Source organism: Tiliqua scincoides, chromosome 8 (genome assembly GCF_035046505.1).
Source record: "Tiliqua scincoides isolate rTilSci1 chromosome 8, rTilSci1.hap2, whole genome shotgun sequence".
Classification (NCBI taxonomy): Eukaryota; Metazoa; Chordata; class Lepidosauria; order Squamata; family Scincidae; genus Tiliqua; species Tiliqua scincoides.
The window spans coordinates 45,811,546-45,834,795 of NC_089828.1; the positions used below are offsets into that span (position 1 = coordinate 45,811,546).

Here is a 23,250-nt window from a genome sequence, read left to right on the forward strand (position 1 = left end):
AATAAAAAAATAAAAATAGAAGAACAAGTTTCCTGGTCCCAATTGAATGTGGTTGTGCTAAGACGGGGGAGATGCTTGCAAAACAACCTCCCCCTGCAAATACAAGAACAAAAATCTCTCCTATTGGACACTTAGCCCCCTCAAGCCCACAGAACACTAGCTCAAGTTTGGTTCTGCGCTTGCCACCTGACACATACAAAGACTTTGTTTAAACTTTAGTACAAAACAGAAGGGGGAAAAGTCTTCAGACTTCAAAAGAAAAATGCATACACGCACCCTGGTCAATTTGTTCGCTATACTATGTACAGATAAATTACAGCATTTTCACCCCACATTCTCTGAACAAGCCGTCTGTGAAATTCAGCACAGTACACATTCCAAGTTACCCGTAATTTTGAAAGGGAGAGGGCAGTATGTGTGTGGGTGGTGGTAAAGAACAGCCTTTTTTGTTCACACTGCTTCCTCCTGGCAGGGCACCAGTCCTCATGAGGCTAGGGGCATTTAGTTGGCAAACCAGTTACAACATTAGGTTTTGGGTAGCCAAGAAAAAGGAATTAGGAATGGTTCACATGTCTTTCCCCTCATTTGCTAAAAATGGAATGGCGGGTGGAGTGAGGGAGATGGACAATTGCAATCAGGCACTCAGTGCTGTGAATTAAATACCCTGCTTGTTCACACAAGCCTTGTTTGCTTGATGCCCTCTCCTGCTGATGCAGCCCTTTCAACCTCCAGAGCATGTTTACCCAAGCATTTGGAAAAGGGCTCTCACAAGAGATGAAGGAAAGTCTGGTTCCAAAAGCACCAGATGTTGGATTCATGTAACACATGAATTACACAACTGGGTTCATGATTATCAGCACCAGAAAGTTTTTGGGGGGGATGGGATGGGAGGGAGAAGTAAACTAGTTTCTGTGCTCAGAGGCAGGTAGGCTTAAGTAAATTAAAAGCAATTTATTCCAAATCAATTAATTTGAAAAGCTACCTGCAAAAAAACATATACTGTGTGTGAGTACATAATACACACACACACACACACACAAAATAGCACAACAGGTACCTATTGGTAACACTGCCTTGGAGGGTTCCTCTGTTAGCTTTAATGTGCTCTTCCTAAGCAATGTCAAAATAATCTCCTATGGTTTGAGCTCTTTGAAAGAGGTCATGGTGACATTATGCAGACAGGTAGAGGTAGCACAATTAAAAAAAACCCTGAGCCCTTTGTTGGGGTTGGGGGCTGAAGGCCAGGACATGTCCAATCCAAAGCCAGTCCCCTTCTTACCTATCTGCTGTATGGTTACCAGAGCATACAAAAAGGGGAAAGTTGAACAACAAACCAGTCAGCTTCACCTCTGTATGCTGGGACAATCTCTCACCAAATCCCTCATCCACTGTTGCTTCAAGGGTACCTTTCCAGGCAGGAGATCCTGCACTCCTTTCATGAACTGGGGCTTCCCCTGTACAAGAGGGTGAGCTAACTACAAAAGAAACCTTTCTTGGCCCTGAAGTGCTGGTGCTTTGGGTCTGTTTCAGAGCTTAAGGTTTTCCACAGGGGCTTTTCCCACCATGTGCCTATGAGATTCAAAGTGTTCAGTAAATCCAGCAGGTTTAAGTTAATTGGGTAGTTCTGGGTTTCATTCTGTCAGTATCAGGCCCCTCCAATAAATGCAATCCTCCCATAAAGGCAAGCTATTCCTAATAGCATACAAGCTGAAAGGCCCTGAACCTCCTCGCCTGTTGAACAGCTCCCAACAAAACAGCAGAAAGGGGGTTGCCGAAAACCTCATGTTGCCCTCAGCATGGCATTTCCGAGTTATACATATACTTGCCATTGGCAATACAAACTGAGAAACCAGAGACGGACTGGAGGATCGTCACCACCTGCAAGCTTTGGAATTAAATCGGTGTTCTGTTCTCAATGCACTGGTTCTTTGTCTCCCTGACACACTATGCAAACTCCAGATTCCAGAGCAAAGTGAAGCAATAAGGAACTGACCTCGCACCCCTCCAGCTACTGACAAGGGCAGGGCCTTTTTCACTGCCCTCAAGTCAACCTCATATTGACTCAGGCTGACCTCCCCCCACCCCAGGTACACAATGGGTTGCTAGCACCTCCCTCAGAGGCAAAGTACATGGCTCGACCTTGTATGTCTTGATGACACTGGCCAGAGAGAGTTCAGAAGTATATTTTACATGGTAGGCACACAAGAGTATATAAATATACACACAAATGAGAGCCATCTGTGTAACATGAATGTGTCTTCTACAAATGTAATCCCAAGGGACATGTGCGTTTTAAGGTAGGTTGCGATCCATGGAGGCTGTGCTATCCTTGGACTCTGTAATCCAAGCGGAAGGCACTAAGTAACTCTGCACCTATAAGGTGGGCCTATGGGCTGGTGGCTACTGGTCTAGTGCAAGAAAATTCACCTGCAGAAATATCCCCTGGTGGAGTAATTTCAAGACCAGTTTGCAAATTCCCACCTCTCTCTCTTCAGTTGCAAGAAGGCAGGAGCTTGCATGGTGATCTCTGCACAGGGTTAAAATGAATCTACACTCTTAAAAAGAATTCCTGATTGATGCTGCAACAGAACTAATACAAAAGTGTTCCAGAACTACCATCCTTTAAACAGAAAAGGGCAGGGAAACAATTTCTGCCATGTATCTTTCTCCTTCCACACTGAAAACAGATTTTGAAACAGAGTCCAAGGCAGAAAAGGGTAAAATTTCCAGACACAAACGGCACTTTTGGCTGCCAAAAGCAGTTTGATTCCACCCAAAATGTCTGATCCAGTTGCCCATTGGCAGCTGCCTACCTGCATTCTCCCTTTCTGGGTTCCATCTTAGCAGGAGCAGTATCATGCCCATGAAGATGACATTGCCATTTATCAAATTTAAGATGTACAGATCTTCTAAAGTTCTCTGCAGTTTCCTAGCAGGAGCCCAAACTAGATTCAAAAGTTGTGCTTGTCTGGGAAGGAAGAGCCCACTTCTAAGGATCTAAAGGGCACTAAGATGAGACTGAGACAGGGATATGGAAAGTAAATCCTGTTGCCAAATAATTTGGGGGGGGGGGGGAGAGAGAGCACACACTTTCTGCACTAGGTAGTTTCGATTTTGTCTGTGACTAAGGAAAATAATGTAATCTTAAGAGATTAATTTATGCATGGAAACTAAAAGACAGCATGACAAAAAATGCACTCCCAGAGATGAGAATGGGGGTGCAAGTAGATGGCAGCATGGTAAAGAAATTCTGAAAAATCTCTCAAGTTTGCAAACTGACTCAGAAAGCACATGCACCAATAAAAAGCCAAACAGCTTCTTTTACATTTCCAATCAAGCAGAGATGGGATCCACATGTTGACATCATTAACATGCACTTTGCTAATATACATGTCTCAATTATCAAAGAGAATCTAGGCCAGTAAAAAACATTCAGCTGGCTCAGCTCACTTGGTTCTTCACAGCACATTGCACACTCACACGCACGGCGTTCAGACTACATGTCCTGAATCAGTTTTTGCAAACTATTTTAATTAAAATATTAATTCACTGAATAGCCCAGGTCCTGGCATGTAGTGATATACATAGGGGAAAAGAAACTGGTTACACCATAATTCTTTCCAATAAAAAAGCACTAATATTGAAATTGACATGAGGTTTAGGGGGGAGGCGGGGAGAGTAGCAGCAATTTAGCCTGTGCTTTTACATCACATGAATAAAATTTAAAAGAAAAACTCTGAATAAGATCAAATTTCATCATATTTGCAAGCAGAAGAATGAAAAAAGCAACAGGTTTTCAGGTAGATCTTTTCATTGTTCTGCTGTGTGCAGAGTCCCATAAACAACTCCTCACCCCCCAAAAAACACATCTATATTACCATCATATTCCTGATGGAACTGCCCTAGAAAGGGAAACATACCATAGGGGATTAAATTAGGAGGAGCAGAGTGAGGGGCTTTAGCATTAAAATTCAGTGTACATTTCTCCTCACCACTCTCTCCCCTTAAAAAAAATTGGTTTAGTTTCACTGAAGGATTGACACCAGGCAGCTAGAAAGGATTTCAGTACTCTGACATTTTCAGAGAATACACACATGGTCTGGAATATAAAGCCAACAAATATTTGTTTTGATGTCATCCCCCCCCCCCCGCCTCCAGATCACAATGGAAATAACTGCACAGTTCAGCAATAGAAGGATTTCCCCCCTCCCCAGATTATGGTTTCATTTTTATTCCCAGTGATATGATCAATCTGGAGGTCAGACACACACACACACAGAGAGAGAGAGAGAGAGAGAGAGAGAGAGAGAGAGAGAGAGAGAGAGAGAGAAACGCTGAACATTAAGGATCTGGAGTGGTTTTTAATTTAAAAAGTCACGCTGATTAAAAAAGAACTGAGCAGCAGTGTGACGCACATTAAGAGTATTTCTATACAAATATGTCACAGGGACATAAACACATTCGGAAAAAAACTCCTCGCATTTCTGAGCCCTATAGATGTGTTAAAAGGCAAATCCTAGAGTTAGTAGCTAGTGTTTTCTCAAGTGTGCAAGGAAATCAATTTACAAAGAACGCCCAGTGGAGCAGCCTGTAGTGCGAGGAATTTTGCTCTCTTTTTTTTTCAAACTTCACGTGGGCCAAACTGCTCTCAATTTAGCCCCTTCTGAAGCCAAACAAAAGACCTTTTGCTGCCTTGGCACAAGATATTTGAAAGACTGTGTGCAAAAGGGCTCTACCTCTAAGAAAACCTTGCTCTTAGGTTCCCCCGGAATCTGCATGCATGCAGAAAAAAGCCTCCAGCGAAGTGGCCAAGAGATCAACCCAGCAATCACAATGACTATGGCGTTGTGAAGAATTCACAGCGACCGAGACTTCGTACAGAGGACTGGTTGTGTGCAGCAAATGTCTAAGGAGGCAGCAACAAGTCAGTCAGCAGCTGAGACAGCAATGGCTCTCGGCTCCCCTGTGGCAACTAAAACACTCAAACAGTTGGCTACAGCTTTACATGTAAACGAGAAACTGTGGCAAGCCCGAGAAGGGTAACAAAACTGGCAAATGTAGTGTCAGAAGGAAAAGCTCCTTGCCTATCAATGGCATGCGTGCAAACTTATGGCCTCTTTCACAATACCTCTGGAACTTTGGGTTGATTGGCTGAGAGTCTTAAAGTTTTCAAAGAACGGAACAGAGCGACCAGGGCGATTCGGGGCATCTTGCAAATCATTCTGAAGCTTAACTAAAATGAGATGTCACAGTATTAAGCCAGTAAAAAGAGCACTCCATCCTGGCCCCACCTCTCCCCCTCCTGCCACCACCACACACAACAGTCTGCTGGGTTGAGCTATGAGCAGGGTGCTTGGCAGGTGCGCTTTACCAGTGCAAAGCTACCCCAGCTATTGTGTGGAGAACACAACTGACTTTGCCTCCTAGTGCAATAAAAAGAAAGCGAGCAACTGGGGCATGAAGAGTCTGTACTTCCCCTTTCCCCCAGCTGGTAAGGTCCTCACACCCCGTTTTTGTGACCTGCTTCCATTTGGTCCCTTCTTGGCAAGAGGACAACCCCATGAAGCACTCAGGAGGGAGTGGCACTAAGCACAGAGGGGGAACCAAAGAGTGCATGTGCTCACCTTCAGCTAGGTAAACTCACCATCAGCATGTCAGGGGAATTTGGTCAGGCAAGGAGATGCCTGCTCTTCCTTTCTGCACTGTTCAAAGCAGCTGCAAAAAGGAAGACTTCACCCACCTCACTGAAAAAGCTATCCTCTTTCTCTTAGCAAACTCTAAATTGCTTCTTTAAAACAAAAAGGTAAAAGATCTCCACAACCAAATACTATGACATCCCAATTAGTAAACTTCAAATGCAACACTCCCAAATGAACGTGCTTGCCAAGAAGCACTCAGAGACTGCACTGCCCAGCTTCGGCTCCTGGGGAGAGTTGTCTGTCTGCAGTTTGTTGGCAGATTGCTCCAGTGGAATTGCCACCCTTGGGTACAGGTTGGAAGTTATTATGTATAAGACATGTGTGACCCATTAGATATTTGTGAAGTGACACTCGTGCTCCTGCTCATACCCTGCTCTGTCCGTCCCCCAGAAGCCGTCCGCCTCAGAGCCTGGGGGCTATTGCGGACCCCTATTGAACTACCCCGGGGTACACCCTGCATGGGCCCCGAGGGGTGACCCCATGGCTGGGGGCCGCCTTGCATTGGATGGCCCCAAGCTTGTGGTGGGCCACCCATGGGATGACCCCAGTGAGGCCCTGTTCCCCCAGAAGGATTGTGGGACCAGCTAGAAGCTCCCGGGTAGCTGTGGCTGAACGCCTCGGGGGAGAGATTTGAAAGAACCATGTTACTAAAGCCTAGCCTCATGCTTTCTGAATCAAAAGCCTCGATTTCCCGGGCCTGGCGCTCCAGCAGGCTTCGAATTCGCTCGGTGCGCTCATTCTGCAACGCCAACATCTCTTCCTCTATCTGGGCAGGAGAGAAGGAAAGAAAGAAAATTTTAGAACTTAATCCTCAAACTGTGCTCCAGGGCATGCTAATATGCAGCAATAATAAAATCATGAAAGAATTCAAGGCTTCAGTGAACACCAAGCAGCTGCCCACTAGCTGTACCTCTGGCTGGTCTATTAGAGTAGCTTTGCCTCCTTCAATCCCTCTGGACACACAACACAAGTGCCTGCCTTCAACAAAGGCTGGCTGCTGTCTCTCTCCATCCATTACAGCTCTGGGCTTGCCCCCTTCTGTCAGAAGACTCACCCATCGCTCATGCAGGTACACAGGTGGGGTCTTCTTAACTTCTACATGTACTAAAATGCAAATGCTTTCAGGTATCAAAGTGTTGCTCTGTTAATGCAGAAACAAATGCGCACCTCAGATATTAGAAACTCAGGCGATGCTATCTCATGTGGCATTAAGAATTCTCTGCGGATGTCTGAAATATATTCATTCTCAAGGCAGCAGAATCTTCATCCGGAAGCCCCACCTCCTGAGAGACAATTCTTGTGAACTAATAAAGGTAGGTGTTAAGAAAGTTCTGGACCCTCTCTCTTTGGGTGTAAATGCTCGGGATTAACAAATAGCCCAAAGAAAATGGCATAGGGAGAATAGTGACCTCACTTCAGATAGCCTGTCAGGAACAATATACCTGGCCAGTGCAAATCTCTGTTTTCTAAGGAAATATTGCCAGTCCTGAACAACTTCAGTTATCCAGATTCTGTTATATCCTGCAGTCCCTCTCTGCCACAACCTTTTCAGTCCACTTCCGTGAGGACTAGGCCACAAACTCACTATCATCAGCCAGATGCTTTGGGGAGATGCAAAAAGAACAACACGGCTACTGAATGCATGGCTTGCTTCCAAGAGTTCAGAGGCCAATACAATACTGGACTAGAAAGAAACTTCCTTTGGTTGCATCCAGTGCAGGCAAATGTTTCCTTGTGAGTACCCTGAAGGGGTATTTAGGACAGGTCAAGGAGATAGCACTGGTTTAACCAAATTAAAGCAGCATGAGTCCCAAGGTGCTGCTGCTCACTAGCATGGTAGAATGCCGTTCGTAATAAATATGATGACCTACTGGACTTGGTCAGAATGAATTGGGCTTAACATACACCTATCCACCAATCATTCACATTGGTTCTCAATGCAATCTTTCAACAGATTAGGGCAGAGTTTCTCAACATTTGTCCTTCACCATGCCACTTCACATGGTCCACCTATTCAAAGTACCACCAGATGAAGCTGGCGATGACATCACTGCCAGTTACTTCTGAGTTGGGAGGCTAGATGACACGTGACAAACACCAGTAAGAGGCTCAGGGTGGATGGGAGGGCTTTATCGAGCATGGAGAAGCATGCTTTGGAGCCTCCTACCGCTGTTGTGTCATGTTCCTGGTCTCGCTACCAGGCAGTAGGCGTCAAGGGCTCCTGCAAGTACTACCAGACTCCACCTCAAGTACTACTGGTAGTATCTGTACCACTAGTTGAGAAACACTGGATTAGGGTATAAATGCTCCTCCTTCCAAAAGGTGATGTCAAGTTCTTTGCAAGGCAAAGAGACAAGCTGGACAACAAGTAGTAATTGTCCAACAAGAATTAGGCTTAAACCACAAAACATTCCCACTTCAGAATTGCCCTTAAGCATGGTTACCAACCTGGAATGGTACAATTGTGCCCTGGAATGGTACAATTCAGACAAATGGAGTCATGTGCATGACAGCTGCTGCTCACTCCACCAAAAAACAGACATACAGACTTGGGGCATTGCCACCTACCTACCTCTCAGGAGAAGTGACTGGATTAACTATTTAAGAAGTCATTTGTTCCACTGTGAGTCATATTAGGCCCCAATAGGTTGCCTGCCCTCACTTGCTTGTTCCCTTTTTGACTCCAAGTCTTGCTGGGTAAAACATTCCACCACTCAGAACTAGCGGTCACTGCTAACTGAGCAGCTCCTGAACCTTCTCTCCCCATTTGCAAATCCCAGGCTGTTTCTGACTTTTCAGAGGAGTTGCTAACAAGTGTCTTAAGCAATAGTGGAAGACAACTTCTACCGTTAGATCCCATTTGAGGAACTACTCCATGGGGGCTTACTTCTCCATCACCTTTGTGACTGCAGAGCTCTTCCAAGCAACTAACAGAGCAATTGATCTTGTATTGGAACAGGCAGGCCAGGAGGCCTTTGCAGTAAACCGGTGCAAGACTGGGGCCAGAGGTGGCCCTGTTGGGGGCAAGGGGAAACTCTTCCCCTTACCCCCGGGTAAGCCACCACAGCCCCAATGGGTCTCCTCCGACCTGCACCACCTCAGGAGGTGGCACAAGTCCGAGGAGAACGGAGTGGCTTGGAGCTGCTTGGGAAACAGGGTTGGGATCTGGCATAACTGCTGGGTCTCAGCCCTGCCTCCTGCTCCCCGTCTGGCCACCCCCTGGAACAGTCTACCCACCCTCCCCAGACTCTTGCCTCGGCTGAGCTACCAACACAACCTTCCCTCCCCAAGACAGTGTGGAGGCTGGATGAAGTGTATCCCTGCGCTGGCTCAACCAACACACAAGGAGGTGCAAATGTGCTTTATGGCCTAACACAAGGTTGGGATTGCACCCTAAACTGCCTATTACACCTGGGTTGGCAGAGTATGGAGGATACTTTGGGGACCTACTGTAATTTGTTGGCAAGTACTCTGAAGATAAAGTTAACTCATCTGTCACAACCTGGATTCCCCTCTACCTGTTCCCCATTGCACTAACTTGTTTAGTTGTTTTGGATCCTTTTCAACATATGCAGCCTGAGGATGTTACAGGGTGCTCATGAATGCAAGATGATCCATGTATTCAACCATTGGTAAGGTTTTATCAGCCATACCAATCCTAGCTAATAAAAGCTGCCTTATGTTTAGGCACATAAACATGTCTTTGTCAGAAGGTCCTGTACCATCCTACCTTCAGATGGAAATAGTGCAGCCTCTGCTTTAAAAAGCCTTCCTGAGATAATTGTTCAATTGTATTGGACAATTATCTACTGGTCTCAACAAATCCTTTTTTGGGGCAAGCTGCTGAAAAGTGTAGTGGTGACCCAGCTAAAGAGGTTCCTGGATGCAACCAAGTGTCTTGACCAATCTCAGTCTGGCTTCCGATCTGGTTTTGGGACCAAAATTGCTTTGGCTGCCCTGACGGATGCTGTATGCCAGAAACTGAATTAACAGGAGTGGTGCCCCTAGCTCTGCTGGACTGCTCAGTAGTTTGTGATACCACTGACCATGGGATCCTTCCAGAATGCCTTGCCAGGACAGAGCTTTTAATAGGCTTTGTTCTCTTCTGCAAGGTAGATTTCAGAAGATGGTAATGGAGAGCTCCTGTTCAGTGCCCACACATGATGTTAAACATACACCCCTTTAAAAGGAAACACCATTGTTACATCCTAAAGCAGGTCAACAAAAGGACTAATGCTCCCCAATACCATCACAGAGGTCAAAAGTCAAGTCGATAGATAGTCCCACCAGTAGCATGAGTGTGCCTCCTTGAAAAACCCTAAGCCACCTCTTGATCAGGTCTCGCAGCGAGGGGCAATTTCTTTAGATTTGGTGATCCCTTATTTGTGGAACCTGCATGTCACTTTGTGCGCCTTTGTGTGAAAAGGCAACTGCTATATATTCTGAAGATTTATTCTGGATTTGCCCACCCAGTGCAACATCTATACTTCCAGGTATCCCACTTCCAACAGATGACTGGAGATGGGCAAGGGCCACATGCTTGTCCATGGTGACACTCTGGGAGGCCACCAGGTGGCAGTGGAGACCCAGCAGATGCAATGTAAGAAAACAACAAGTGACATTCACATACAAACTAAGGGCCAAACCAGACGTGACATCAGAGATCCACGATTAAGGTCTCTGCTTAGTTGCCCACATGACTGCTTTAAAAATCTGGATATGGTGCTGTAGGAGGTGGGGTTCAACCCTTTCCTCTCACATCCTTCCCATTTACATAAATCATCCAAAGCTGTTAATAGCCCAGGGATAGGGTGGGGTGGAGAAGAGACCAAAACAGCATAAATAAATTTGGCTTGAATAATGTAACTCTATCCTTGAGTTAAGCCAGTTTGGAAGAGGATAGGATTGTAGCTCAATTCTTCACACTGAATCAACACCAATGAATTTGTATGATACTGTTATAACTTAGTTTTAACTGCAACACTGTTTAACCATAACAGGTTTGTGGGGGAAGACGAGAAGCGCAGAGCTGGAAAGAATGGTCAGTTTGGGCAGAATTCTACTGCCCTGCAAGACACTGTTCCACAGTGTCAAAAAATTGCAACTAGGCAGCCATTCAACATGCACAGAGAGAAGGAGGTAACTCATTCCTAATGTTATGCAATCTATAGAGGTCGACAGCAGCAATAATTGTTGGGAAGCTAGCTATGCTACTGCAGGTTCCTGTGTTTTGTTCTATTAGGACTCCCATCACTATGAAAGTAGCATGATGGATGTCAGAGGAACACTGCATGGCAACAGAGTAATGGGAGAAGTTGCACCTGTTCCTCTGCTGTCCATCATGCAATTTTCAAAGACACAGGGGCCCAGCTAGGACAACCAGATTGGCAACCCATCATACTGTCAGCACAGCAGAACTGATGCTCTTCAATAAAGACTACAGGCTGATTCAACTGTGTGTCCATTCTAATGATTATACAATACTTTACTTAATTAACAGAACATAGTGAGGGAGACTGCTTTATTAGTGTTGACCCTACTTTTTCAATTTTTTCTCTCTATTTCAATGCGGTCATATGCCTGACTAATGAGAATTTCACTTCATCCAGCAGGCTGCAGTTCATCGAACAATGTACTAAAATAAAATTAGCTATTCTTTAAGGTTCTGCAAAACTCTTGGTTGTGTTGGTTCTAATGATAGTGTGCAAAGGACCCCTTCTTCAATGTGACAATTACCTCACCTGTTCTCATGACAGAGGATGTCCTAATGAGAAGGGCAGTAGATTCTCTAGTACCAACTCCAATGTGATTCAGAGTCTGCACCCTGCCCACAGCCCTGGCACTGGAGCATCAGGATTGTTCTCATGTCCCCCTGCCCACCCAGACATACAAAGTACTGGCATGGTAAACCCAGTATTGTCCTGCCATGAATTAGGGGATGGTGGGTTCTTTACTCAGCACATCTTGTGATCAAATACTAGACATGAACCAAAGGATAATGTTGATAAGTGTGGCTGGGAAGCAAACCGGTCAAAATGCCAGGTGCCTCTTAGCTGCACCACAGAATTGCCCAAAATTCCTCATCTCTTTCAATGACTAGCAAAACCGCAACTTACAATAATAAATTGTACAGAATTCATTGTGAAAACAAAGAGGAAACCTGCAACTTGCATAAGGGTTTTGCAAAAATGAGTAAATTTGCAGAACAGTTTTTTTCAATGGAGAGCCCAGACTGCCTGAGTGCAGAACCTGTGCTGCTGGTTCTGCCACTTTTTCTCTGTTCATACCTTCTGTTCCAGGAGAGCTCTGCGCAAAGACACCCGCTGCTCCAATTCACGCAATTCCCGGTCGTGCTGGGCCTCTGCCTGCATCTTGATTTTACTCTGATATGCGTTTAGCAGCTCCAGTTCCTGCTGCAGCTGCATCTTTAAGACCTGGCACTCTGCTTCTTGTGCCTCATCCAATCGCAGCTGTAAAAAGACAGGCAGGTCTCTCAAGAAAGGGGAGGGATATACATTTTTATAAATAAATAAATTCAGTGGGGATGCTGTGGAAGGAAGTTTGTGACACCTCCTGGGAAAGGTGTGAGATGAGGGAGAGACAGTAACCACCACAATTTGCAGGGAACCCGCAATGGCAGGCCCTAGTACAGTAGTGGGAAGGCTCAGCAACGACTACCACAACCACTTTCTAAAGAGCAATCTGAAAAGTTGGCTACTGAGAATCAGCCCTGCACTTCCACCCTGCCAAAGGGAAGGAACTTCAGGCTTTGCAGATTCAGCAGCCCTGAGACACATTTGATAACTGATTATGTGACTGACCCCTAGATGGGAGACAACCAGTCACGCACCATCAGAAAATAAAGGTTTTGCAGGGGAACTCACAGCTTGTGTGGAGAGCATTTCATTAATGCTGTGGTCATACTGTTCAGCAAGAATGGCCAGCTTCCGGGTCTGCTCTTCCTTGAGCCGCTTTAGGACTGCCTTGTGCTCACTCTTTGGTGTTGTCTCCAGCAGGTGATTCCTCAGTGCTTTATACTGCCGGGTCTGGATCTTGCAGGTGTCCTGGAATTGCTTCTTTATTTGAAGCTCTTTAGACTAGATGGGAGGGCAGGCAACAACAAAAAAAAAACAAATTTTGAGGATGGTTTTTCACTCTAAAGTGATATGTATAAGGATGGTATTATATTAACAAACAGCTTGCCAACAATGCCCTTCCACTATCTACATCAGTGAGGAAATTACTTCAACCTCCCAAACACTCTGGGTGATCTGAAAGTCAATATTCTTCAATAAAGAAAGTTCAAAAGGAGACTCCTGCATAAAACTGCTGAAGTAGACTTTATCATCCAGATATTTCATGATCTTTTGGCACAACTGGTTAGTTTTTTCCCTTTCTCTCTGTCCATATATATACTTGGCAACTTCATGCATCTGATGAAGAGAGCTCTAGCCATAACAGTTTATGCTAAAAATATGTTAGTCTTTAAGGTGTCAACAGTCAAGGGTCAGAGTTCCTCAAACCTGTGTGGCCATAACCAGCATAACTGATATGACAAGGAGGCTGTGCTGCATGACTCATAACTACAGTGCCATAGTTACCTCTGATGGGTGATGGTGGCATAAGGACTGTCTCCATGGAATGTGTAACTCTTGCCTCAGAAGCTAGAGAAGTGACCAAATAAGATTTCCACTTGGCCTGAGGCATGGCTTCAGGGCAGAACAGTGCTACTTGCCAAATTTCCCACCTCTTGTTCAGACAACAGAGGAAGAAAGCAAGAGTATATACTCTCAGCTTCCTGTCTCTGAGAGGGCAATGCAACTGAAAAACAGGCATTTTTCAACCTTGCCTCAAAAAATGGTATGCCTTGGGGCTTACTGGCTGGCCACCATGTATTTATACTTGAGATTTCCCAGCAGATCTGTCTCCCTCAGCCAGTGTAGTGCCAGGCTTAGAGGGGCACTTCACCTTTGGATTTTGCTTGAGCCAGGAAAGAAGGAATCTAAGTGACATGAGAATGACATTAATCCCAGCAGGCATTCCCATCCTGAAGGCAGCCTGGGAACAGCACCAGAGGATCTCAAGCTGCCAACACTAAGATCTCCTGGTTGCAGAAATCTGACTGGCAGTCTGGCTGGCCAGTCAGCCAGCTCAGGTCACCAGGGAGCTAGGTGGAACAAGCATCAACTCCCTTAAGAGGCCCCCTATTGGCAGCATCACAGTAACCCCACTGGCCACAGAGGATGCCTGCAGCTCAAAATGTAGGATCTATTTTCCTTTGGCCTCTCATAAGCTAAAGGGAAGGACAACAGACCAATACATTCTCTCAATGCATTTCAATGACACTGAATGAACACAGGCGCTTACAAAGGGGAAGACCAACACACCCTTTCATTTTCTTTATCAAGAAGCAGAAAGCTAAATTACCTACACAGAACCATAGAGATCAAGCTTCACATTCCACTCTGACACCATCTGAAGAGTCAGCTTTGTTGTCCTTCGTTTGTCAATTAAAACTATTTGGATTTGGCCTCTTTCAGTAGCAGGATCACCTTGCTGCACTTGGTCTGGCTACTGTCAGTTTTCATTTGGGTGCCAGGGTCTACTGGCAGCTTTGCAGCCCTGAGACCTTTAACAGAGGGGCAAGCTCCCAACTAGATTATGCTGCCTTTATTCTCAGCAGCAAGAGTTCATTTGCATGATAATTAAGACAGTCAAAATAACTACAAAAACACAAAGATCTTTCTCTGAAGGGAAACTCTGCCTTAGTAGGAGGAAGGAGGGCAGCCAAAGCCTGGAGCAGCACAACAAAAGCATCCAAGCTGAGTGACACAAGCAATTCTTGGAATTGCTAGTGTGGCTGACCAGCTGGCATAACTGAAAACTGATACACTGGCCACAACAAGGGAAGAGTTAAGGTAAAGAACAGTTTCCATTATTCATCTGTTAACAGCTGGCTACTGTTAACTAGCTACTGCCTTGATTTATAGCATTTATAACAAGATCTACAAAGGTCCAGGTTTAGGACTGCTGTGAATGTGGTGACCAATCACTCTCTGCTTAGACATATCACAAGACATAACACTTGGCCCAGGCCTGGATGGCATCCCAGAAAGGCTATTTGCATGCAAATTCACCCAGGAACCTTGCTTTGCCAACAAGGGCAGGGTTAACTTTCAATGATGCAGTGAGAGAGGAAAGACTTTGGGGCATTATCTGGGTCAAATCCTGGAATGCAGGATCTCCAAGCACTGTACCACCAGGAAGGCTCTGTGGCCAATGGAAGGAGTGACAATGCTAAAACCTTCAATCTTTGAGATGTCATAATGTACAGCAATGGAGTGACTGTATCAAACGGCATACTGAGTCAGGGTCAGAAGAAGGCAAGTGTCAGATGTGCTGATTCTTACCTCATCTGCAACTCTGACCCTTCAACCCCTTGACCCTGGCTTTAACAGTGGCAAAAAATACATTCAGTGATTTTCAACCTTTTCATCTCATAACACACTGACAAGGTGCTTGAATTGCCAAGGCACACATTAGGATTTTGACAATTGACAAGGCACAGCACGCTGCTGGTTGGGGGCTCAAATCCCCCAATGGCCAAAATAATAAATGACCCTCCCCAAACTCCTGAGGCACACCTACGGACCATCCGTGGCACACCAGTGGGCCATGGCACAGTAGTTGAAAATGGCTGTTTTAGGGCTTCACTTCACACAAAGGCTTGATCAGGCCTCAGTACATCTATTTTTGTCATATTTCCCTCTCTCTATACATATATACTCACATACACACACAAATCCTGCGCGTTAAGATTTTAGATCAGCCATTTTCAACCAGTGTGCCATGGCACACTGGTGTGCCACAAATGGTCCACAGGTGTGCCACAGGAATTTGGGGAAGATCATTAATTAGGAGAGCCAATGGGGTTGTGAGTCGCCCACTGGCATCAGGGTGTGCCTTGTCAATTAGCAAAAACCTGATGGTGTGCCTTGACAATTTTAGTGCCTTGTCAGTGTGCCATGAGATGAGAAAGATTGAAATTTGCTGTTTTAGAAGAACAGTTCTTACTGATACATTAAATACAGTCCATGCCACTTTTGTTAACATCAGAGTTTTTATTCCTTCTGGATTATCCTTTATGCACTCTGCATCTGTTTTTAATTACAGATTCATTCATATTCTTCATGATCTGTGTTCCACTCATTTATATTATATAAATACTGTAATGATGATTGTTAGATGCATGTATCTTGTACCTAACATGAGATAGTGGACTTCTGAGGTGGCTCAGGACATTCAAAGCACAGCCCAAACTTGATTTCTCCAAATTTACAGCAACCCGCTATAATAAATTATGGTTTTCCTATGAAAGAACAAAAATAACATGGAGCAACCTCTAACTGGGATCTAAAACATACCTTGAGACTCTTGGGCTGCTGCCGGACCTCCATGACGTGCTTACGCCTTAGCTCGCGTTCACGCCGCTTGTTGTACTCCAGCTGGTTGGTGAGCTCTGTCTGGTGTTGCAGCCTAATCAGCTCACAGCGCATCTTCTGGATGGTGTTGAGGTGTCGGAACTCCAGCTCTTGCATCGACTCATGCTGACGCAGCAACATTGCATGTTCCAGGTCCTTCTGGGTCTGCCTCTTGTTTAGCTCCTGGATCACAAGCAACTGACTATTAGCCCTTCACATTATGTGTGGAACAGAAAACCGGCTTCTGGAAGGAACTTGCCTTGCTGCATCAGACCAAAAGGTCCACCTAGTCCAACATTCTGCTTCCAACAGCACCCAACCAGATGCCTTTGAAAGCATGCAAATGGGGCAACAAAGGTAATGGACACCTTCCCACCATTTGCTTGCCACACCTGGTATTTAAGAGAATGCCACTGAACATGGCAGTTTTACTTATCTATCCTGGCTAATAGTGGTCAAGTCACTGCCTACCCCTTTTCTAAAGCCATCAAACAGGATTTTGTGATAGTGAGTTAATTATTGTTTTAAGAAATATTTTTCATCTATCCCAAAATCTACTGTTAAACAAGCTCACTGGATAACCACCAATACTAAAAGGAGAAACATTTCTCTATCTACTCTCCACATATTTATGTGCTCTTCCCCTTTATTCTCATGTGCTCTTCCCCTTTAGCACTCTGATTTGTTGTTTTATTGGAAAAGTTTCAAGACAGGTATGTCAAACTCATTGCATTTAGAGGACCAAATAGTATTCATGATGCCTGCTGAGGGCTGAAAGTGATGTCACTAAGCAGGTCATGACCACAAAGAAGCACTTTTTTCTCACTAACAAACTCAACTACAAATGACAGAAGAGAAAATATTCAAATCTTGATAATATTTTCAAAATATGAAAGAGCCCAATCATTGTGCAGACTGCCCTTTCAGCAGTGACACCTCAACACGGCTCAGCAGCTGAGAGCAGCTGGTGGAGGTGCTTGAAGAGCCAGATAAAGAGGTTCTTTAAATGCTTTAGCCTTAGTTGCTCTAAACCTTGTTGATTTTGGTTGTTTTTTTAGTACTATTTTGCTGTAGGGGATTCCATATACACCTCACACCCAGATAAGTCCTCTGGCATGCCACTCAGGCAACAGGTATGAAAGGGCAAAACCAGGAAACATTACTTTCTGCTCAGATTACTGAATAAATCCCACAGACTACAAGAGGAGTGAGCATTTTTGTTTTAATACTGGCTTTCAAAATACATCCTTATGCTACTTTCTGTAGCACGTCTAAGAGTACTGACCATCTGGTACGGGCAAGTCATCCTTGTCTGCCTGTGGAAGTTAAATGTATAGTGAAATACACTAAAGCCAAGACCCGCACTATACCCATAACCTCAGGTCTACTTATACTACAATAATCCAGATAAACTGTCCTTAACAGTTTGCACTCTGAGTTAATCAAAGTAAAACAGGCCATTGCCAACAGAATTAAGAAGGAAGTACCCTATAAATATAATAGAGCTGTGAAAGCCTGTACCTGTATCCTAGAGGAGTGCTTAGTCAGAAGAGTTAGCACAGGCCTTTCTAGTCAGTGGTCTGAGGACAAAGAGCCAACTATTCCCTGCTTCTACACTCAACTTTCATTTGATAAAAGAAATGACAGGAATGGAATGAATGTGGAGAACCCAACCAAGAACTGAAAACATATGCAACTACCACAAGTCTAGCTCTGACGTACAGTGGCAAATACTTGGTTTTTAGTCAAGCGCCGTCAGCAGCCCCACCACCACACTACTGCCCTCCCCCCCATCTCCATACACACCTCCCGGACAAGATCCTGCTCCAAGTTGTGGCGCCCAAGCAGCATTCTTCTCTTAAAGCGGCGGCACTCTAGTTCCAAATACTGCCTCTGGCGCCGGAGCAGGTTTGCCTCCTCTTCTGCCTGGAAGTGCTGAATGTTCTCTTTCTGCTTGGACAACCACTCTTGCTTCTCCTTCTTGGGAGTGCTCTGGTTCTCATTCAGCTCCTGAAAGTAACAGAGTTACTTGAAATTCTCATCACAGCAATTTCCTCAGTGCTAGACAAGCCAGGTGGCTTGGATCTCAAACAGACACGCTTTTCTGAACCTTTTAGTTTTGCAACTGATCTGAACCTTTTAGCATTGCAAGTGAACACAACACAAGTACACAGAAGCTAGATGCATCCTACCAATTGGAACACATTGAGGTGCAGGAGTGTTGAATACCAAGGAGAAATACTTCTACAGGAACAGATAAGTCCATGCTGAGAAGGAGGTGCTTTCCATTCCATATACAAGGTCTGTAATGTGCAAGATTCTGGACAGCACTTTTTGCTAGTCTGGACACAATATAACAGGAATACCACCACCCCAACTAAGATGGATGTTGCAAGGGTCAAATCCATAAATGTTAAAACGTATTTGCTTACTAATGTGAAACTATCCAAATGCAATACAGTGGGCCCTCAGTATCCATGGGGGATCAGATACTGAAATCAGCAAGAGGTCAGGGTCACAGTAACTTACTGGTACATCACACTGGGCCCTCTGGAGGTCACACTGGCCTCCCACAGCCTCACAAGGCCTTCCAGATGCAACTGGAAGTCACCAACACAAACTGGGAAGTGGCTTCCAATTGTGTCTGGGAGACCCTCTGAGGCATGGGGTCAGCATCCGTGGATGCTCCAATCCACGAATGCCAAGACTGCCGACAAGGAGAGTCCGCTGTACTTGTTTCAAAGATCCTGCTAAGCAAGACCCTTTCATGGGAATCATTTACCACCAATTTCTGCAGGGAAGATGCCTTATGATGACACACACACACACACACACACACACACACACACACACACACAACTTCACTAGACTGTCAGTGAGATCATATACTAGTGAAACACCAAGCATGCTTACTCCTCAGGGCACTTGCTCTCTAGGAGGTGGGATTACCTCTTTGAGTTGTTCCTTGCGCAGTTTGTACTCTCTTTTCTGAGATTCCAGGAAGCTGTTTAGTTCCTTCTTTTGTTGGGCTTGAATGTGCTGCTGGAACTTCTTCTCTTCATTGGCCATTACTTTTGCCTACCCCAAGGCCAAGAAAGAGCAAGTTCAAGGCTACACAATAACTACATATCAAAACATCTGTATCAAACACATGCACAATAAAGAAACCAGTACAGCACAATGTGTTCCTTCCTTCTATCCAAGTTCAAACACCCCTTAAGGATACAGAGAAGCTGTGCAGATCTTCAAGAGAGTCACATCAGAGGCTCAAGCACCATCTGGTCTTCTTCAAAAGGGAGACTAACCATTTGCAGTACAACAACCTTGACAGAATGAATATTAAGAGGATCCCTACCTCCTTCTCCATAGCTGCCTGGTGCTTTTTAATGAGCTTCTCCATTTCCGCTGCAAAGTTGTTGCGTTGAGTTTCGAGGTCCTTGTCCAGCCGAAGACGATGCTCATCCATCTCAGCCTTCAGCTTGTTCTCCAGGGCCATAAGCTGCTTCTGGTGCTGCCGCCGCATGCGCTTGTAGCCAGACATCTGCTCTCGGAGCTCGGAGTCTTGCTCATGTTCTTGCATTTGCCTTGTCACCTGAAGGGAGACAGGGTAACTCACAGACGCTCATGTACTCTGATCTGGTACCACTATTCACATACCTATGCAACAAAATGAACTGTTGTTGGGAATTTTAGGGGCATCCCCATAATTTTAGTAGTTGCTTGCTAACTGTGGTACAAGTTTCTGTTCTCACAGCAAGCAACCATGAACAGGAGAACAGCATTCATGGGAGAGGGAAAGACACATATATTGTAATCTCAGATATCAGGAGAGGAAAATTTACTTTTCATAGAAGATGAAGGCAGGCTCTCGCTATCAACAAATTGAACTTTATTTTTAAGATCAAGGCAGCCGATTCCTGTGCATTCCTAAATGGTCCATATAATTCTCCCACCTAGATTTTTTCAATAATTTCAGTGGCTTCCAAGTACAAATATATACACACACACACCCCATTAAAAATCTGCATTCTAAGTGTGGCTGTTAACGTTTCCTGATATTAATGTCTGACGGCCCAAGATAAAAAAACATGCTGAACGCAGTGAATAATCTATGAATGGCATGCCACCTAGTTATTCTGAAGACCACATACTTCTGTATGAATATACCTGTTCATTAAGATAATCTGGAAAGACTAGCACTCACAATTTTAAAAGTAACGAGGGAAGTCAGACTGGCTCCCTCCTTGCCTGATTTTAAATGCAGGTTGAAGAAGGGTTCATGCTTGAGAAGAGATCTTTAACTTAGTTCAAATTGGATTTATTATTTGTTTTAAGCTGTATTATATTACTTTATACTAGTAAGCTCCCTTGGTTGTCTTACCTGAAAAAGTGGGATATACATTTGGTAGATACATAAAACCAGAGCTGTGGCATGCTTGTAGCAAAGCAAGAATGGGCATGCGCCATAGTTAAATCAGAGACTGCAAAGAACCCCACGCAAGCCATGTCTGAACCCTCTCAGGAAGAGCAAGAATAAAACATTAATTCTAAATAAATAAAGGCTTCAAAGAGGTCCAAGTAGCTGAAACATAAGCCAACATAGGTTGGTGCTAGGCACAGATTTATAGGAAGAACTTTGATTTTAGGAGAAATGGCAGTACTTTGCACAAATCTCTTCATTTCAGTTTGAAAAAAGCCTTATGTCAGCACACAGTGTGAAACTTAAGAGTCTCTCTCACTGAAGATAGCAGCTAAGTGCCAAAATCACTCCAGAAAAGGAAGGTGGGAGAGGAAGTCAACCTACCAGCGATGCTGTGCGTATGGTAGCAAAGTGCTCTCGATTGCGGTAATGGGACCTGTGGCGAGACACTTGGGGTGGAGATTGTGGCTCTGAAGCTCTCGACCTAGGGTCTGAATCTTCTCCGTAGTTTTCTTCCTCCTTGACAGCAATGGAAATATGATGCCATTTTAAAAGAAACCTCTGTTACCACATGATGATTCTGGTTACAAGTGTTCCACATTCACATGGATTTTGAAAAGTCAACTGTTGTCAACCAGCTGAATGTATAAGACTAAAAAAAGGCTCCACTGGTTACAATGCTAGGCATTTCATTAACAGACTCAGTTACAAAAGGAGCAACTGTGAACAGCAGGAGAGAAAAAAGCAAATCTGAAGTGTTTGGTGGGCTCCTGCCACACAACCTATGTATCACATACCACTTGCACTCTCTCTCTGTGCTGCAATCATCCAACAAACTTCAGAAACATAATCAGATGTAGTTCACCCTTACGAACTTGAACTGCATCAAGAGCCACAACAGTCATATTGTAAGTTAAAACTAAAAAAGTCCAGAAAGGGCATCTAGAACATCATTTGGCAAGCAATTCAGAGTAACCTACACCTGCTCTTGCCATTTGCAGTGAAAAAGGAATTCAGAAAGCCTGTGCTGTACAATTCAAGAATAAGACTGCTGCCAATACTCCCACTGTCTGAAGCAACTACAATCTGCCTTGGTGGCTGCAGGGAATGATACACTTGAGGTACCATTCAGAAAAGCAGAGAGCTCTGACCTACCAGGGTACAACATGGTGGGAAAGTTCACCTGTTTGAATCCCACTAAAAAGAAAGGGAGTTGCCCAAGAACACACTTTGGGGCTCTTGCACATTCCATTCATTTCAATGGGACTGTGCAAGAGAACTTTCCTGGTTTTCTTTGCTCTGCTTCAGCTTTCCATTGGTTGCAACCTCCAACAAACAGGGAGAAGACTTATTGACCTCATTCTTCTACCTTACTCCATAGACGTGTATCTGACATTTTCTGTCCCAAGTTCATGGCACTCTTCCTTCAGCATGAGCTGTACACACTTGTGTCACGCCTGCTCAGTCCCGTAAAATGCTTTTACCAGACCCAAATCCCTTCTTTAATTCCAAACAGAAGGTTTATTGTTAAGATTCCCCAATGAATCCCTCCCCACTTTCTCACCCAGCTTCTACATCCTGCATCCACACCCACACATAGTTTGTACATTTTGTGATGCCTGAGTTAAGATAGCACATACACTTATCTTTAATGCTGCCTTTAATGCTGCCTACAATCATGTTCGCACTGCTTCCTGCTTCAAACAACTGATGTTGCAAATCTCTCTTGTGAAGCCCAAGAGCCAAAAGTCACAAATTCCCACTAAACTTCCCAGGCACCTGTGTAAATTACCGGCTTCAAGTGAATGACTGAGCTGTTGGACATCACTGTGTGGTCCCCCTCCATTATATCCAGCTCGCTCTTGTCATCCGAGGCATCTGGAAGACTATTAACACTACTGCTTTGGCTACTGGCACTAATGGACATGCTAGGAATGGATTGATTGCTGCCGACACTGTTCACCGTTCCCGTCCGGCCCACGCCATGGTCTTGCTCCTAAAGGAAGATGGAATGATTTGAAGATTAGCAGCACATTCCATGGCAGTGGTTAAAAACAAGGGAGTTTTCCTGCAGGGCTACTGTTTTTAGGGCTTTTTTCAGCTCAGTGATCATTTAGGTCAGGGGTGTCCAAAGTTTTTGGCAGGAGGGCCACATCAGCTCTCTGACACTGTGTCAGAGAATTAATTTACATTTAAAATTTGAATAAATTTACATAAGTTTACATAAATGAATATATTAAAGATGAACTTATATGAATGAATGAAAGTCTTGCAATAGCTCAATGCCTATAAAAGGCCTTGCACAAAGCAAGGCTGGCCTTTCCTTTGCTGCCGCTGCTGCATCACAGATGTGAAAGAGCAAGCAGTGGAGGGAGCTCTCATCCCACAGCTCACACGAGAGGTCAAACAGTCACCCTCACGCTGAGAGAAGTTGTGTTGGCCCAGTGTGGGCTTCAACAGATCTCCCGAGGGCCAGAGGCTCACTGGAGACTGGGGGCTCCCTGAGGGCCGCATTGAGAGGCCTCAAGGGCCGCAAGTGGCCCCCGGGCCGGGTTTGGGCACCCCTGATTTAGATCTATGAGTGATTAAGAAAGCTTCCATGCAAATCTTTCAGGAAAGGGAACTGTTTCTTTGGTTTGGCAAATTATTT

At 44.7% G+C, this 23,250-nt stretch overlaps 1 protein-coding gene across 1 annotated transcript in view; it reads right to left on the reverse strand.

The window, feature by feature from the left end:
* Positions 1 to 1,024: 1,024 nt before the first annotated feature.
* The window catches only part of TAOK1 (TAO kinase 1), a 97,649-nt gene continuing 75,423 nt past the window's right edge, over positions 1,025 to 23,250 (reverse strand). The window contains exons 12-20 of the mRNA XM_066636667.1: positions 22,393 to 22,596; positions 20,985 to 21,119; positions 19,536 to 19,772; positions 19,130 to 19,258; positions 17,987 to 18,190; positions 16,124 to 16,363; positions 12,584 to 12,796; positions 11,987 to 12,169; positions 1,025 to 6,465 (exon numbers count right to left, since the gene is read on the reverse strand). Coding sequence (XP_066492764.1) covers positions 6,004 to 6,465; positions 11,987 to 12,169; positions 12,584 to 12,796; positions 16,124 to 16,363; positions 17,987 to 18,190; positions 19,130 to 19,258; positions 19,536 to 19,772; positions 20,985 to 21,119; positions 22,393 to 22,596 — 2,007 coding nt within the window. The 3' untranslated portion in view covers positions 1,025 to 6,003. The remainder of the gene's footprint in view (positions 6,466 to 11,986; positions 12,170 to 12,583; positions 12,797 to 16,123; positions 16,364 to 17,986; positions 18,191 to 19,129; positions 19,259 to 19,535; positions 19,773 to 20,984; positions 21,120 to 22,392; positions 22,597 to 23,250) is intronic.